This window comes from Mercenaria mercenaria, chromosome 2 (assembly GCF_021730395.1).
Source record: "Mercenaria mercenaria strain notata chromosome 2, MADL_Memer_1, whole genome shotgun sequence".
Lineage (NCBI taxonomy): Eukaryota > Metazoa > Mollusca > Bivalvia > Venerida > Veneridae > Mercenaria > Mercenaria mercenaria.
This window is the reverse complement of record NC_069362.1, coordinates 108,311,964-108,327,911: the sequence shown is the minus strand read 5'-3', so window position 1 is coordinate 108,327,911 and position 15,948 is coordinate 108,311,964. Positions and strand designations below refer to the sequence as shown.

Sequence of the window (15,948 nt, the reverse complement as noted above, 5' to 3'; positions counted from 1 at the left end):
TGAGGTATCAAACTATGGGTCTTCACCTCTGTAGGAAAGCATCGTAGCCCTCTTGACCAATGCATCCACCTAACCAAATTTAGTGAGATTTTTTATGGCCATAACCAGACAGTGTTTGTCACTGTGGAGTTATGGCCCTTGAATTAGATGAAATTACAAAGCAAGACTAGCTTGAAATTAGCTTGTGATCATAAGTTTTATGTTGAAAAGATTATGTTTTTTTCTCCTACATGTCAGATACTATTGCCTGTGACATATCATTACGTATTTTGATTGCTGAATGCTGTACAGTAATGGTTTGATGTGTTATTTGATGTTTAATTAAACTTTACTTTTTAGCTTGACTTTTCGAAGAAAATGTAGAGCTATTGCACTCGCCCCGGCGTCGGCGTCGCCGTTGGTTAAAGTTTTTGATGAAGTCAAATATCTCTGTTACTATCAAAGCTATTGACTTGAAACTTAAAATAGATATTTACTATCAAAGTCTACCCCAGGAGAAACAATCCCCATAAATCTGATTGAATTTTGACAGAATTATGCCCCTTTATAACTTAGAATTTTTGGTTAAAGTTTTTGATAAAGTCAAATATCTCTGTTACTGTCAAAGCTATTGACTTGAAACTTAAAATACTTATTTACCATCAAAATCTACACCAGAAGAAACAATCCCCATAACTCTGATTGAATTTTGACAGAATTACCGGTATGCCCCTTTTTAACTTAGAATTTTTGGTTAAAATTTTTGATAAAGTCAAATATCTCTGTTACTATCAAAGCTTTCGACTTGAAACTTAAAATACTTATTAACCATCAGAGTCTACACCAGGAGACACAATTCCCATAACTCTGATTTAAATTTTGACAGAATTATGCCCCTTTTTAACTTAGAATTTTTTAAAAAAAAATTGATAAAGTCAAATATCTCTGTTACTATTAAAGCTTTTGACTTGAAACTCAAAACAGTTATTTTCTATCAAAGTCTACACCAGGAGACACAGTTCCCATAACTCTGATTTTAATTTTGACAGAATTATGTCCCTTTTTAACTTGGATTTTTTTTACTGACAAGGCTCTAATACAGTCATGCACTGAGAAAAGTTAAGCGCGCTGTCTTACGGACAGCTCTTGTTTATTAAGCCTCCCCCTTGTTGGGGTGCCGCATAGTAAATGCAGTGTCCGCAGTGTCCATCTTGTTTGTTTGTTAATCCCCCGCCACAAGTGGTGGGGTTTATAGGAATGGTCTCCGTCTGTTTGTGCTTCCGTCCATAACAGTTGTGTCCGCTCCATCTAACTTAAACCCCTTGAAGTATTTTCATCAAACTTGGGTCAAATGATCATCTCATGAAGACGATGTGCAGAACTCATGAGTCAGCCATGTTGGAACAAGGTCAAGGTCACAACTCAAGGTCAAAGGTTTGAGGACTATAAAATATACTTAAAAACGTCAATGCTTCCAGCCAATACCATCAACCCTTTCACTATCAATAGCAGCAGTGGGAGATGTAGCTGTCTTTCAGACTGCCTTGTTTGTCCCTATTTCTTATTGGGTCTGAAACTTTCTCATCCATTAAGGGATTTTGATATTACTTGGCACAAATATTCCCTATAATCAAAGGATGTGTCATGAGCATGACCCTAGCCCCTGGCTCAAAGGTCAAGGTCACCCTTGAAGGTCGTCAAGCCATTTTTTCTATCCAGTCCATAACTCCCTCATGGTTGAAGTGATTTTAATATTACTAGGTACAAATGTATCCCATAATGAGAAGATGATATGTCCTGTGCAACACACAGTCTAGTAGCTCAAAAGTCAAGTTCCTACCTGGAGGTCAAATTTCAGTAGTGATTTTTCCTGTCTGGTCCATAACAAAGTGATTTTAATATTTTAAGGCACAGTGCTTCCTAGAATAAGACACCACCCAGATCCCTAGCTCTAAGATCAAGGTCACAATTTGTGGTCAAAGGTGAATATTAGGGCTTTTTCCCTTTCTGGGCCATAACAGTCATATACATGTAGGTTAAAAATTTGACCAAAAATTTATTCAGATATTACATATCAGTTACCACTTCCATTCAAATGAAGCTGTAAATTGCATTTTAATTTAATACTATGTAAAACCCAAATTTAATTTATTCTAGATTTCAATGTTTCTTGGTCAATGTATGTTTCCAGATTATTATATATATTGTAACTATTTATTTCATGATCATAAGTGTAATTTTTATACGCCCGTTTGAAAAACGGGACGTATTATGGGAACGCCCCTGGTGGGCGGGCGGCGTCCACAGACCTTGTCCGGAGCATATCTTCTACATGCATGGAGGGATTTTGATGAAACTTGGCACAGTTGTTCACCATCATGAGACGGAGTGTCATACGTAAGAACCAGGTCCCTAGGTCAAAGGTCAAGGTCACACTTAGAGGTCAAAGGTCAAATTCAAGTATGACTTTGTCCGGAGCATATCTTCTTCATGCATAGAGGGATTTTGATGAAAGTTGGCACAATTGTTTATCATCATGAGACGGAGTGTCATGCGCAAGAACCAGGTCCCTAGGTCTAAGGTCAAGGTCACACTTAGAGGTCAAAGGATACAAGAATGAAAACTTTGTCCGGAGCATTATCTTCTTCATGCATAGAGGGATTTTGATGAAAGTTTGCACAATTGTTCATCATCATGAGACGGAGTGTCATGCACAAGAACCAGGTCCCTAGGTCTAAGGTCAAGGTCACACTTAGAGGTCAAAGGATACAAGAATGAAAACTTTGTCCGGAGCATTTCTTCTTCATGCATAGAGGGATTTTGATATAACTTGGCACAAATGTTCACCACTACAAGACGGAGTGTCATGCGCAAGAACCAGGTCCCTAGGTCTAAGGTCAAGGTCACACTTAGAGGCAAAGGTCAGATACAAGAATGACTGTCCGAAGCATTTCTTCTTCATGCGTAGAGGGATTTTGATGTAACTTGGCACAATTATACACCATCATGAGATGAAGTGTCATGCGCAGTTCCCTTCTTTAGAATTACTTCCCTTTGTTGTTACTATAAATAGCTTATATTGTAACTTTTTCATTACTAGACGTAGGGAAAAATCGAGACCACTTTTCTGTAGTACAACATGCATGTTACATCCAATTTTGAGGTGATTTTTGACCAATCTCTACCTGGTAAGGATTTTTGTGTGGACTTAAAAAAAATTTTTTTTGTATTTTTTTTTTTTTTTTTTTTTATAAGATTAACTTCCCTTAGTTGTTACTATAAATAACTTATATTGTAACTTTTTTATAATTGACCGTAGGGAAAAACCAAGACCACTTTTCTGTGGTACAACATAGTTGTTACTTTCTAATTTTAGGTGTATTTTAAGGTATCTCTACCTGGTAAGGAGGTTTTTTTTTGTGGACTTAGAAAAACAATAGAAATACAATGATTACTAAACAACCACAAAATTAAAATTACATCTGCAAATACAGGTGCTAGAGTAAATAAATTTGCTGTGACGGGCGTATATTGTGACATTCTGGCACTCTTGTTTCAGATAAATTGAAATGATTTTCTATCAGAAATATGCTGCTTAAGGCCATACCAAATTGATATGTCGTTCGTCGGAACTACCGCATCAATAATTTCATTCCCGAGAAAAAAAAATAAAAATCACCCGCCCGCACGTACATAAAAATCTCCGAAAAAAAATTTTTTCCCGATTACGCGGTCCGGAATAATAACGGCAAAGCAGGTTTTATCGCTGTTTTAATGCGTCAAAGTGATATTGATCGGATTTCATGCATCCGTAATACATGTTACTGATGACCAAAACACAAAAAGTCAGGAATTATGGTGTTGTTCATCATTTGTTTTAAATCTGGAGTGTCTGTGCTAGTGCCACACATGACTTTCGATGTGTCGGTAGGTAATGAAGTAGGCACGTTCTACTTTTGTTCAATACAGTGAAAGGAACGAAGCACGACTTGTAAGACGTGCACGGGGATGCAGTTAAAAATATTTGGCAATATTGTTCAGATATAGTTTTCAAACCATTTGTTATCAGTTGTTTAGTTCAGTATGTTATATCTAGAGCCCAAAGCTGAGGCCGACTACTATCTTAAAAAAATGTTTGTTCACAGATCCTGACCGACCTATCACATTGTCTAGGCCAAATCTTTTTGAACGTAACTTCTTTAGTACAGCAGTCAGATATTCTATCGAAACGCATTTAGTCAATTTAAAAATTGTTTAGCTTTTCAAATAAGTAGTGTAGATATAAAATCTGTCCTTTTGTAACCCCAATTTTGCCTGTTTGTCTATAACTTGGCTGTGAATTGATAGAACGAAAAAAAAACTGGAAAAAACAGACCTCCCCAACTCTAAATTTCTAGTTCAGTCAAAGCAAAACAAACAACACTTTAAGGGTGGCCATATAACACTTTAAGGGTGGCCATATTGGGATCATTCTTTGTCAGTCTTGTTATCATTTTTGCCTGAAATGAATCTCCACCACAAAAACATAAGCTAGCCTGATCTGTTAAGAAATTATTCCAAAGGGATTCGAGCAATGTCGAAGCATCTGTATGACCAACTCTGTTTGGTCTCACTGGTCAAGTGGTTTGTTACTTCCCTTCACCTCTATGGGTTGGAGTTCCACTAGGGGCACAAAGTTGTTCATGTGCCGAAGCCATCTAACTGTGCTTCAGAAGAAATGTTATTCCACACATGTGCCTGTATTGTCTTAAATATTCCTCATGCTGTGCCGTTAAATAGGCAGGCCTTCAGATTAATGTAGAAAAATCAAAATTAAAAATAAGACACTCATCCCTTAGAAATTATAACTAAAAAAAAAAAAAGTGTTTCAGTGAGGTTTGGCAAGAATTTATTTGCAAAATCATTCATGTAGTCTTTAAAACATAATAGAAAAGCTATATACTGTGTTACCCACACTGTAAATGTTTGATTTCTGTGTTATTTCTAAAGAAATGTTAACTTCATGTATAATCATAACCGCCTCCTCAAGGGTCCAAGCTGGGAAAAAAAATAAAAAAAGCCCGCTCGTTCCATGTAAAATCTACCCGCCTCTGAAAAAATCAAAATTGAGAAAAAAAAAATAAAATAAAAATTTCGCTCGCCCGCTCCAATTTTTTTTTTAAATTTTCCGAAGAACTATTAATCAATTTGGTATGGCCTAAACATAAAAGACTAAGCAAGGGATATGCCTTACTTTACTATACCGGTAGTTCCATTGCAGCATTCTACAATAAGAGAGTTTTTTGCTAATGATTAGTTTATACATGAACAAATAGGCAACCTCTAAAATAAAAGAAGCATTTGAAGGCAAGTCATTTTAAAACAAATGTAAAATTTATGGTTCTAAAGGAAAACGAAATTATTGGGAACAGTACTGCTGAAGTTTGAGGTGGCAAAGATATAAACTTTACAAATACACAATGTCATGTTCATGTATTGGACAAACTTGATTATTTATGATGGTCATTTATAGAAATAAGGTTTTGATTACATGATAAAGACATCATCGGGTGTTTCTGACTTTGTCATGTAGTATAATAGTGTCTAATTCTCAATATCAGACTGCCGTCGTTAACCAATAATTACCTGTAGACATTTATGTTTTATATTGTTAATATCTTTCCCCTAATAGTTTAAGTGAAAAATTATGCCTTTCAGCACATTTCAGAAAATTTGAATTGTCTTTGAACACTAATCTAAAGATGAGTGCTTGAAATTTGTTTATGTTCCGTTTAACTTGCAGGAAGCTTATTTTAAGGAATAGAAAATGCTTTTGTGTTAAGGTCAAAGGGATTTTAACTGAATAATCGGTCAACTGACCGAAATGTACTCTGATGAAAAGTAAGATTTTTTGTTTTTCGATGTTTTAAACAAAAATCCAAATGGTCAAATCAGTAAGAGGATTTTTATTTTCAATTCTTATAGAAAAAGCTACAGATGGAACCCAGCCTTCAGAGAACTGGGCTCTGTACATGGAAGTATGTGACAGAATTAATGAAACAGATGAAGGGTGAGTAAAACTAGAGGCTTTCTGTGTAACAGGACCAACCTTTTGTTCTCAGTGTATTAACCTTTAGCCTGCTAAATTTCTAAATTGGACTGGTCCGTCATTCAATTTGAGCAATACCATAATTTATTATTCAAAGGGGTGTTCACTGAAAATTTACTGAATGAACAGTGCAGACCATGATGTGCAGGTTGATCTTAGTCTGCACTGGTCGCAAAGGCAAAATCACTTGCCGCCAGCAGGCTAAAGGTTAAGTAAATTCCCAGTATTTTTTTTTTGTAAATTATTCCTAATTAAGCCAATTTGAGTAAGATTGTGTTTCTAATTTAAGCATTCAGCTATGTCGAAAAGTTTGCCTATTTTATCAACAAAGCAGAATGATGGAAGGGGTAATGTTATAAAGATATATGGATAGGCTAGAGGCACTTTTAATAGGGCTAAAAAAATTCTTTGTTTTCGGTAACATGCTCAAAAAAATTAGGGTTGGTAGGTCGGAAAATTTTTTTTTTTGGAATTTTTTTTATTGAGACTTTTCAGAAATTATTTTTGTGTCAAAAAATGAATACAAATAAGGGGGTTATGCCTTTAGAGCATCAGTAAGTTGATTTCTAACATCACTCATTCACTGACCAATTTTTGTTTAAAGTGTAAGAAGTGCAATTTTGCACCTTTTTGTTAAAAAGTTGAAAAAAATATTCTCCAAGGCATGAAAACATGTAGGGTCGGGCCAAAAATTTAGGGTAGGTCGCGATACCAGAATCAAACAATTTTTTTATGCCTAGTTTCAAAAGAACACTGTTAAAAGAAGAACAGATGTAAGGTGAACATTTTGTTTAAAATAAAGTACATGAGGTTCAGGATTATGACAAAATTTGAGTAAGATGTTAAAAAGTTGAAATGTTAAAGATGCTGAAGTAAAAGACTTTCAGGATTTTATATTGCACTAAACTATAGTGACTCGTTATTTTGTTTCAGACCAAAAGATGCAGGCAAGGCATTTAGGAAAAGACTATCACAGAATATGGGCAAAAACCATACTGCTGTTCTCTACACATTAACTGTACGTATAAGGACATTCTGTAGCTGTTGTAATACCAGTTTGTTGATGATGTTAGGCAAAAGCCACTATACACTCACATATTGTTATGAGCATATCTTAAGGGGAAAAAAAGTTTGTTGTAAATATATGGTTAATGCTAATCAATTCTACCTAATGTATTTTAATGCTGACCATTTGTACACTAACATGCATATAAAGCCCTTTTATAAGTAATTATTTAGTATTCATTTTATCAGCATTTAAGTCCTGCTGAGAATTTAATTAAATGCGAGTAAAAGGCTGTTGCATGTAGAAGAATGAACACATTATGAGGAAAAGATGGCAGAACAATGAAAAAGAATTTTTACTAATTTAGCCAATTATACACAGTTTTTACCACACACTGTATATGCGTATTCAGATACATATGTATTAGCAATATAGAGCTAGTTATAGAAAGCCTCAACTTTGTCTGTAGTGTTAAATTACTGTTAAGTGTGTCTGAGAAGTTTAGTGTTTTATGCCAGCAGACGGAAACAGCCAATTCTGTATAGCATTTTGATCATTCAGTGCTTTAAGTTGTTCTCAGTCACTTTCCACTTGCTTATTTTTGTCCTTCTGTCTTTATCTGTTATAGATGATCAATGATAGTTCAATGCACTTGAATCTTTTCCTATACAATATCATGCTCAAGAATTACTGTGAAATCATTTTATTTCGTGGGCATGTAATTTCATGGTTTTGTCATTCGTGATTTTTCTTGGGGATATGAATCATGGATTTCAACTTTTGAAAAAAAAAAGTAATTGGAATTCGATTTGTTTGTTGGGATTAAATTTCATGGATTGACTAAATCATGAAATCCACAAAAATTATTCCCCACGAATGTCTGACTCAGTGATTTCACAGTACATGTATTATTAAAGGTCAAAACTTACTGGCTAAAAATAATTTCTGTAATGTCTGCTGTTCTTTTTATTCACAGTGTTTAGAGACATGTGTAAAGAACTGTGGGCGTAGATTTCATATCCAAATAGCTAATAAAGATTTCCTTAATGATATGGTTAAAGTGATAGGACCGAAGTATGACCCACCACAAGCCCTGCAGGAGAAGGTTCTCAGTATGATACAGGTAATATAATGTTGGCAGTTTATCTAATTATTGTTAAAAACTTTCAGCAGTTTTAAATTATAAACTTACCAATGTATTTTCAGATATTTTCATGCAACCAAAAAATTTGTGAATTTTAGAAACAGCTTGGTTAGTAAATTTCAATCTTATTATCTGATCGCTCGATGTCCGGCGTCCGTCGTCTGTCGTCTGTCGTCAACATTTAGCTTGTGTATGCGATAGAGGCTGTATTTTTCGACTGATCTTCATGAAATTTTGTCAGAATGATTACCTTGAAGAAATCTAGGCCGAGTTCGAAAATGGGTCATCTGGGGTCAAAAACTAGGTCACTAGGTCAAATCAAGGAAAAACCTTGTGTATGCAATAGAGGCTGTATTTTTCAATTGATCTTCATGAATATTGGTCAGAATGATTACCTTGATGAAATCTAGGTCGAGTTCGAAAATGGGTCATCCGGGGTCAAAAACTATGTCACTAGGTCAAATCAAGGAAAAACCTTGTGTATGCGATAGAGGCTGTATTTTTCAATTGATCTTCATGAATATTGGTCAGAATGTTTACCTTGATGAAATCTAGGCCGTGTTCGAAAATGGGTCATCTGGGGTCAAAAACTAGGTCACTAGGTCAAATCAAAGAAAAACCTTGTGTATGCGATAGAGGCTGTAGTTTTCAATTGATCTTCATGAATATTGGTCAGAATGATTATTTTGATGAAATCTAGGCCGAGTTCGAAAATGGGTCATCTGGGGTCAAAAACTAGGTCACTAGGTCAAATCAAGTAAAAACCTTGTGTATGCGATAGAGGCTGTATTTTTCAATTGATCCTCATGAATATTGGTCAGAATGATTACCTTGATGAAATCTAGGCCATGTTCGAAAATCAAAGAAAAACCTTGTGTATGCGATAGAGGCTGTATTCTTTAATTGATCTTCATGAATATTGGTCAGAATGATTTCTTTAATGAAATCTAGGCCGAGTTCGAAAATGGGTCATCTGGGGTCAAAAACTAGGTCACTAGGTCATATCTAAGAAAATACTTGTTTAAACTCAAGAGAACACATTTTTAGTCCAATCTTAATGAAAACTGACCAAAATACACTGTTATAGTGTGTTTCTCAGGTGAGCAGCCTAGGGCCATCTTGGCCCTCTTGTTTTGTAAATTGTCTCAAATATAAAATTATAAATAGTTTTAGCGGTAACTTATTTACATGAAATAATTCTAAAAGGCTAAATTTTCAGAATCAATATCTCACTATTTATTGTGATTTTATGATACTATATGTTAGGTGTTTTAGTGGTGCTTTTATTTTGCTATTCAATGATCTGCAGACTTGACTTGCTGTGTTAAGAACTAGGGACTTGCAGCTTATATTATTTGACTTGGTGCTGGTGTTATATTAGATACTTGTTCTATGTTATAATATGCACACTAAGCAAAAACGACTGCAAATGAAACCATCACCAAGTGTGTTACCTGATGTACAGTATTACTCTGCAAGAGGAAATTAAACCTGAAATATGATAGTGTGGATCTGTTTAGTTACTTGTATAAAGCAGAAACAAATTAGCTTCTGTTAGAAGTAAAAGCACACTTACCACAATCCATCATTTGATTTGTTATTACTAAATGTGTGTCATTATGCATAATGACTCGCGTTCTTTCAAAATCATTTTCTTTATACATTAAAATCTTTTTCTTTATGCTTTTTTAATGTGAAAAAGTTGTTACTACACCCACAGATAAAAAGTTTTTGGGGGCTTTATTAGAGTCCCACATGTCCATCTATTGGTCCGTCCATTGTGTCAGCTTCATATCTTTTTAACTGCCAGAAAGATTGTCATATAACTAGCCGATATGAAGAGCTCACAATCAAGGTCAGTAGGGTCAAGGTCACACTTTGAGGTCAAGGGCTACTGTTTGAACTACTTGGAAAATTTTCATAAAACTTACATATATTGTTAACCTCACCAAGACGATGTACAGAGCACACTGCCCAACTCACTTGGTCCAAGGTCAATGTCACATTTGGAGGTAACAAATCAAAAAGCTTAACATTGTGTTTGGTCCCATATACTTAACTGCTGGGAAGTTTTCATAAAACTAACATCAATTGTTAGCCTCGTCTAGATTACATGCAGTTTCATAAGGTCCTAGGTCAAGGCCACACTTAGAAGTCAAAATATCAAAGAGCTATATTCTTTGTTTCTGCTCCATATCTTCATAACCACTGGAAGGATTTACGTAGAACTTATATCAGTTGTTAACCTCATCAAGACAACTTGCATAGTGTACAACCAAGGTCACCAGGTCCAAGGTCAAGGTGTCACTTGATTATCAAAGGTCAAGATCACAATATTTTACTTTCTCCATGTCAGAGTGGCACCTGAGGGTATTAATCACCTTTTTTGTTAGGTTTATTTATTTTATTATTTTTTTTTACTGGATACTAGTTAAAACTTTTTAGGAAACTGGTAAAGCAAATGAAGATTATTGTCACAATTACATATTTGCAACATTATGTTTGATATGTTGATAATGTAGCAACAGGTAACATATTTTGAATTACTTAGTTGTTGATATTGATCTGTTTATCAATGTTTCTGTTTAAATTTGTTACATGCAGACATGGGCAGATGCATTTAGAGGATCTCCAGACATGAAAGATGTAGAGAAAGTCTATCAAGATTTGAAGGCAAAAGGAATAGAGTTCCCAATGACTGATCTAGATAACTTAGCACCAATACACACTCCAGCCAGGGTAGGTACACAGTGTCAAACTTGTATTTAGGAAGGATAATTGTCATGAGAGGAACTGTTTCATTTAGCTTCTGTAATCTCTTTGTAAGACAAAACTTGAGGAAAATATGTCTTCTATTAAACATTGAACCTATAGGAATAGAAGGAAGTTTATAAAATTACACAGATTTATAACTGAATAGATTTTACATGACTGTACTACTACTAAGTATAGTGCTATTAAGGTCATGTGCAAAGTACGAATGAGTTGCGACTTTGCACTCGTTTAAATGTTTAGAAACATTTCTAACTTACATTAGATTATTACAGACTTACATAAGATTATTACAGACATGATAGTTAACATGAGAAACCTGTTCTGAAGGTTATAATGATGGTTCTGTGCTGGTTTGTTGAATATTTTACTTTATTGCATGTACATGTATATGTATGTTTGTACATAGATAATTTTACCTTCACATTTTGTGAGTGCCCTTACACCTTAAAAGTCTGGATGTTTTTGTGAAAAACTTTTGTTTGATATAATTATATAGTAGTCAGTTTAGAGATTTTGTCAGTTTTAATCTTATATTTACTATAATTTAGCTGGATTTACAATATTACAAATCATTTAAACTTCTTTTGCAAAGTAATGGGTAATTCATCAGGAGATGGTGTATTAGAATGCTTTGAAACCATTAAATTATGTGAGCATAAAATTTTGTTGGTTCAGCTGACAGCTATGTCATTGGGACATGAATCTGAATTTCATTGTTTTAGTTATCAGCTACATCATGGGGACATGACTCTGAATTTCTGTTTTGAAATTAAGGTAGATGAGAATTTCATCGGTTTGTTCATGTTTAATTTTGTTGAATGATGCATTTATGAAATTCTTAACAAAAAATAATGCTACAGTACAGTAGTATATTGTAAAAACATTAATTTTTGGGAGGTACAGAATTTTGTGGTTTTGAACAAAATGCCTATTTCATGGGAATATCATTTGTGGATTTCAAATTTTGAAGATGAAATGAATGGATATTGGGAATCCATGAAAATTACTCCCCTTGGAATGTTAGTGATTTTTATGGTGTACAAACTAGATATTTTACAAAGGTGTGCTCTTAAGCAAGATGCATTTTCACAAAAATATCCAGTATTCTGTAATTGTTCCAAAATTCAGTTTATATTTTGTTTACTCAGTGAAATATTTACTTGTCCTCATTTGATAGAAGTTAGATTGTTTGTATTTTTGTTTTAATAGTTATCACTTTATGATTGATTATTGATTATAGACACAGGGTGGTGTGGACCCAGAACCACTTAGTAGGAGTAGAGGCAGTACCACAAATAGAGCAGTTAGTATCTTTTTATTTTGTTCACTTTTTTTATTCTTTACAAACACAGAAAATTGGTACATCACACTATGCTTTGATTATATTTCTTTAATCTTTGATTTATGCACTGTGAATTTGTAATATTTCAGACATTCTGAGTTGTAAGATATTTTATGGGGAAAGTAGACAAATGAAGTAAGCAGATGTTAAGATAACTCTTGGTGGCAGCTTTTAGAATCATGACATTGTCATACTTGGAAGTATGAGGGTGACTAATTGAACGTTATTAATCGTTAACTGCTGGTCACTACTGGACCATAATGTAAAATCAATTAATTTTGTTTGCTTGAAATTCATGGTTTTTGACCAAGACTACATATATTCATTGGAATTTTATTCTAAAGATAAAATAGATGGGAATTTAATTGTTTGCTTGGTTTCAATTTTGTGGATTTGGCGGTTTCCCCAAAAAATAGAATAGTCCTTCATTAGTTAATGATTTCATAGTATTTTAATGTAAGAAAAGATTTACATTACTTTAGGTACTTGTTTCAGTTTTTCCAGAATGGAGTTGATACTTAATAGATGGAATTTTTATTTTAAAGATTTTACTTTTTATTGCACATGCACATAGCATTTTATAATTCAACTTCCTTGTTTTATACATTGTATGATAATGTTTTTGTCACCAGTCAGCATATGTTGTTGAAGACGAGGAGGAAGTGATGGAGGTGCTGTAGTTTATATTGTTGTATTATCATTGTGAGGCCCAGATAGGGTTCTGTGATATAATATTTTATGTTGTATAATACGTTTCTCATGTGTCAACTTTTTTTGCTAAAGACAATATAATTAAGGTGATATGTTATACTGAAGGAAATTTTTTCTACTTTCTTAAAAAAGATCTTTGAAAAAAACCCCGAACAAAATCTAAAATGTATTGCAAAAAATGTGAAGAAATATTAACAGATGGTGATCTCAAGATAGTGTACATGGTTTTGAATTTCTGCCATGTATTAAACTCATTTTAATGTCTTTTTTTTTTCAAAAATGAAATTGGGATGAAACCAAAATAAACCCTTACATGTATAATAAATCATTGTACTTCCCATTCATTTTACATTTGTCTCTAAATTTTGATAGAAGAATGTTAACGTTGAGCTTGAGAAAACTGTCAAAAAAATTATGATCAAAAAGGTAATTTGCCATGTGCAGGTGTTGGATATATTTTTGTAAATTTTGTGTGTAAATTCATAGTGTATAAGTGTATTATTGTTGTTATTTTTATGCAAACAGTTGTGTCATAATAATTGTTTCATACATTTATTTATTAGTCCCCTACTGGTTGAAAATCAGTTTCGGGGACTATAGGAATGCACTATTCTGCCCAACATTCCGTCCTTCCGCCCGTCTGTCTGCAATTTCTTGTCCGGTCCATAACTCTGTCATCCATAAAGGGATTTTAATATTACTTGACAAAATGTTCCCCATAATGAGACAACGTGTCATACGCAAAACCCAGACCCCTAGCTTAAAGATCAAGGTCACAGTTGGTGGTTAAAGGTCAACAGGGCTTTTTTCCTGTCCGGTCCATAACTATGCCATCCATCAAGGAATTTTAATATTACTTGGCACAAATGTACTTCCAAATAGGACGATGTGTCGTGCACAACTTTCAGACCCCTAGCTCAAAGGTCATGGTCACACTTGGCAGTCAAATGTTAACATAGCATGAACAGGGTCTGTTTCATGTCCAGTCCATAACTCATTCATTAAGGGATTTTAATATCACTTGCCACAAATGTTCCCTATGATGAGACGACATGTTCTGCACAAATCCCGGACCCCTGGCTCAAAGGTCAGGGTCACAATTGGAGGTCAAAGGTCAACAGGGCTTTTCTCCTGTCCAGTCCAAAACTCTGCCATCCATGAAGGGATTTTAATATTACTTGGCACAAATGTTCCCCTTGATGAGACGACATGTCATGCGCAAAATCCGTACCCCTAACTCAAAAGTCAAGGTCACAATTGGAGGTCAAAGGTTAATAAGGTTTTTTTCCGGTCCGGTCCAGAACACTGTCATCCATCAAGGGATTTTAATATTACTTGGCATAAATGTTCCCCATGATGAGACAACGTGTCATGCGCAACACTCAGAATCCTAGACTAAAGGTCAAGGTCACACTTTGAGATCAAAGGTCAATGGGACTTTTTCCCCTCCGGTCTATAACTTTGTCATGCAAAACAGGATTTAAATATCAGTTTGCACAAATATTCCCCTGTATGAGACAATGTGTTGTACGCAATACCATTTTGACCTATCTCTACCTGGTAAAGAGTTTCTTGTGGACTTATTTTATATAGAATTTTTTTTTCTTTTTTTTTTTAAAGGATTAATTTCCCTTTCTTGTTACTATAAATAACTTATGACACCTTTTTAGCTCACCTGCTCAGGTGAGTTTTTCTGATCGCTCGATGTCCGGCATCCGTCGTCCGTCGTCTGTCGTCTGGCATCTGTCGTCTGTCAACATTTAGCTTGTGTATGCGATAGAGGCTGTATTTTTCAATTAATCTTCATGAATATTGGTCAGAATGATAACCTTGATAAAATCTAGGCCGAGTTCGAAAATGGGTCATCTCGGGTCAAAAACTAGGTCACTAGGTCAAATCAAAGGAAAACCTTGTGTATGCGATAGAGGCTGTATTTTTCAGTCAATCTTCATGAATATTGGTCAGAATGATAACCTTGATGAAATCTAGGCCGAGTTCGAAAATGGGTCATCTCGGGTCAAAAACTAGGTCACTAGGTGAAATCAAAGAAAAACTTTGTGTATGCGATTGAGGCTGTATTTTTCAATTGATCTTCATGAATATTGGTCAGAATGATTGCCTTGATGAAATCTAGGCCGAGTTCGAAAATGGGTCATCTCGGGTCAAAAACTAGGTCACTAGGTCAAATCAAAGAAAAACCTTATGTATGTGATAGAGGCTGTATTTTTCAATTATTCTTCATGAATATTGGTCAGAATGATAATCTTGATGAAATCTAGGCCGAGTTCGAAAATGGGTCATCTGGGGTCAAAAACTAGGTCACTAGGTCAAATCAAAGAAAAACCTTGTGTATGCGATAGAGGCTGTATTTTTCAATTGATCTTCATGAATATTGGTCAGAATGATTGCCTTGATGAAATCTAGGCCGAGTTCGAAAATGGGTCATCTGGGGTCAAAAACTAGGTCACTAGGTGAAATCAAAGAAAAACCTTGTGTATGCGATAGAGGCTGTATTTTTCAATTGATCTTCATGAATTTTGGTCAGAATGATTACCTTGATGAAATCTAGGCCGTGTTTGAAAATGGGTCATCTCGGGTCAAAAACTAGGTCACTAGGTCAAATCAAGGAAAAACCTTGTGTATGCGTTAGAGGCTGTATTTTTCAACTGATCTTCATGAAATTTAGCCAGAATGATTACCTTGATAAAATCTAGGCTGAGTTCAAAAATGGGTCATCTCGGGTCAAAAACTAGGTCACTAGGTCAAATCGAAGAAAAACATTGTGTATGCAATAGAGGATGGAGTTTTCAATTGATCTTCATGAAATTTGGTCTGAGTGATTGCCTTGATGAAATCTAGGTTGAGTTTGAATATGGGTTATCTGAGGTCAAAAACTAGGTCAC

The 15,948-nt window shown here is 34.7% G+C and overlaps 1 protein-coding gene across 7 annotated transcripts in view; it reads left to right on the top strand.

Moving 5' to 3' along the window:
• The window catches only part of LOC123564858 (target of Myb1 membrane trafficking protein-like), a 42,913-nt gene that overhangs the window by 9,795 nt on the left and 17,170 nt on the right, over positions 1-15,948 (top strand). For all 7 annotated transcript variants that reach the window (XM_045358743.2, XM_045358742.2, XM_045358740.2 and 4 more), the window contains exons 2-6: positions 5,944-6,028; positions 7,001-7,085; positions 8,050-8,196; positions 10,822-10,956; positions 12,233-12,295. In XM_045358743.2, the coding sequence (XP_045214678.2) occupies positions 5,944-6,028; positions 7,001-7,085; positions 8,050-8,196; positions 10,822-10,956; positions 12,233-12,295 (515 nt within the window). The remainder of the gene's footprint in view (positions 1-5,943; positions 6,029-7,000; positions 7,086-8,049; positions 8,197-10,821; positions 10,957-12,232; positions 12,296-15,948) is intronic.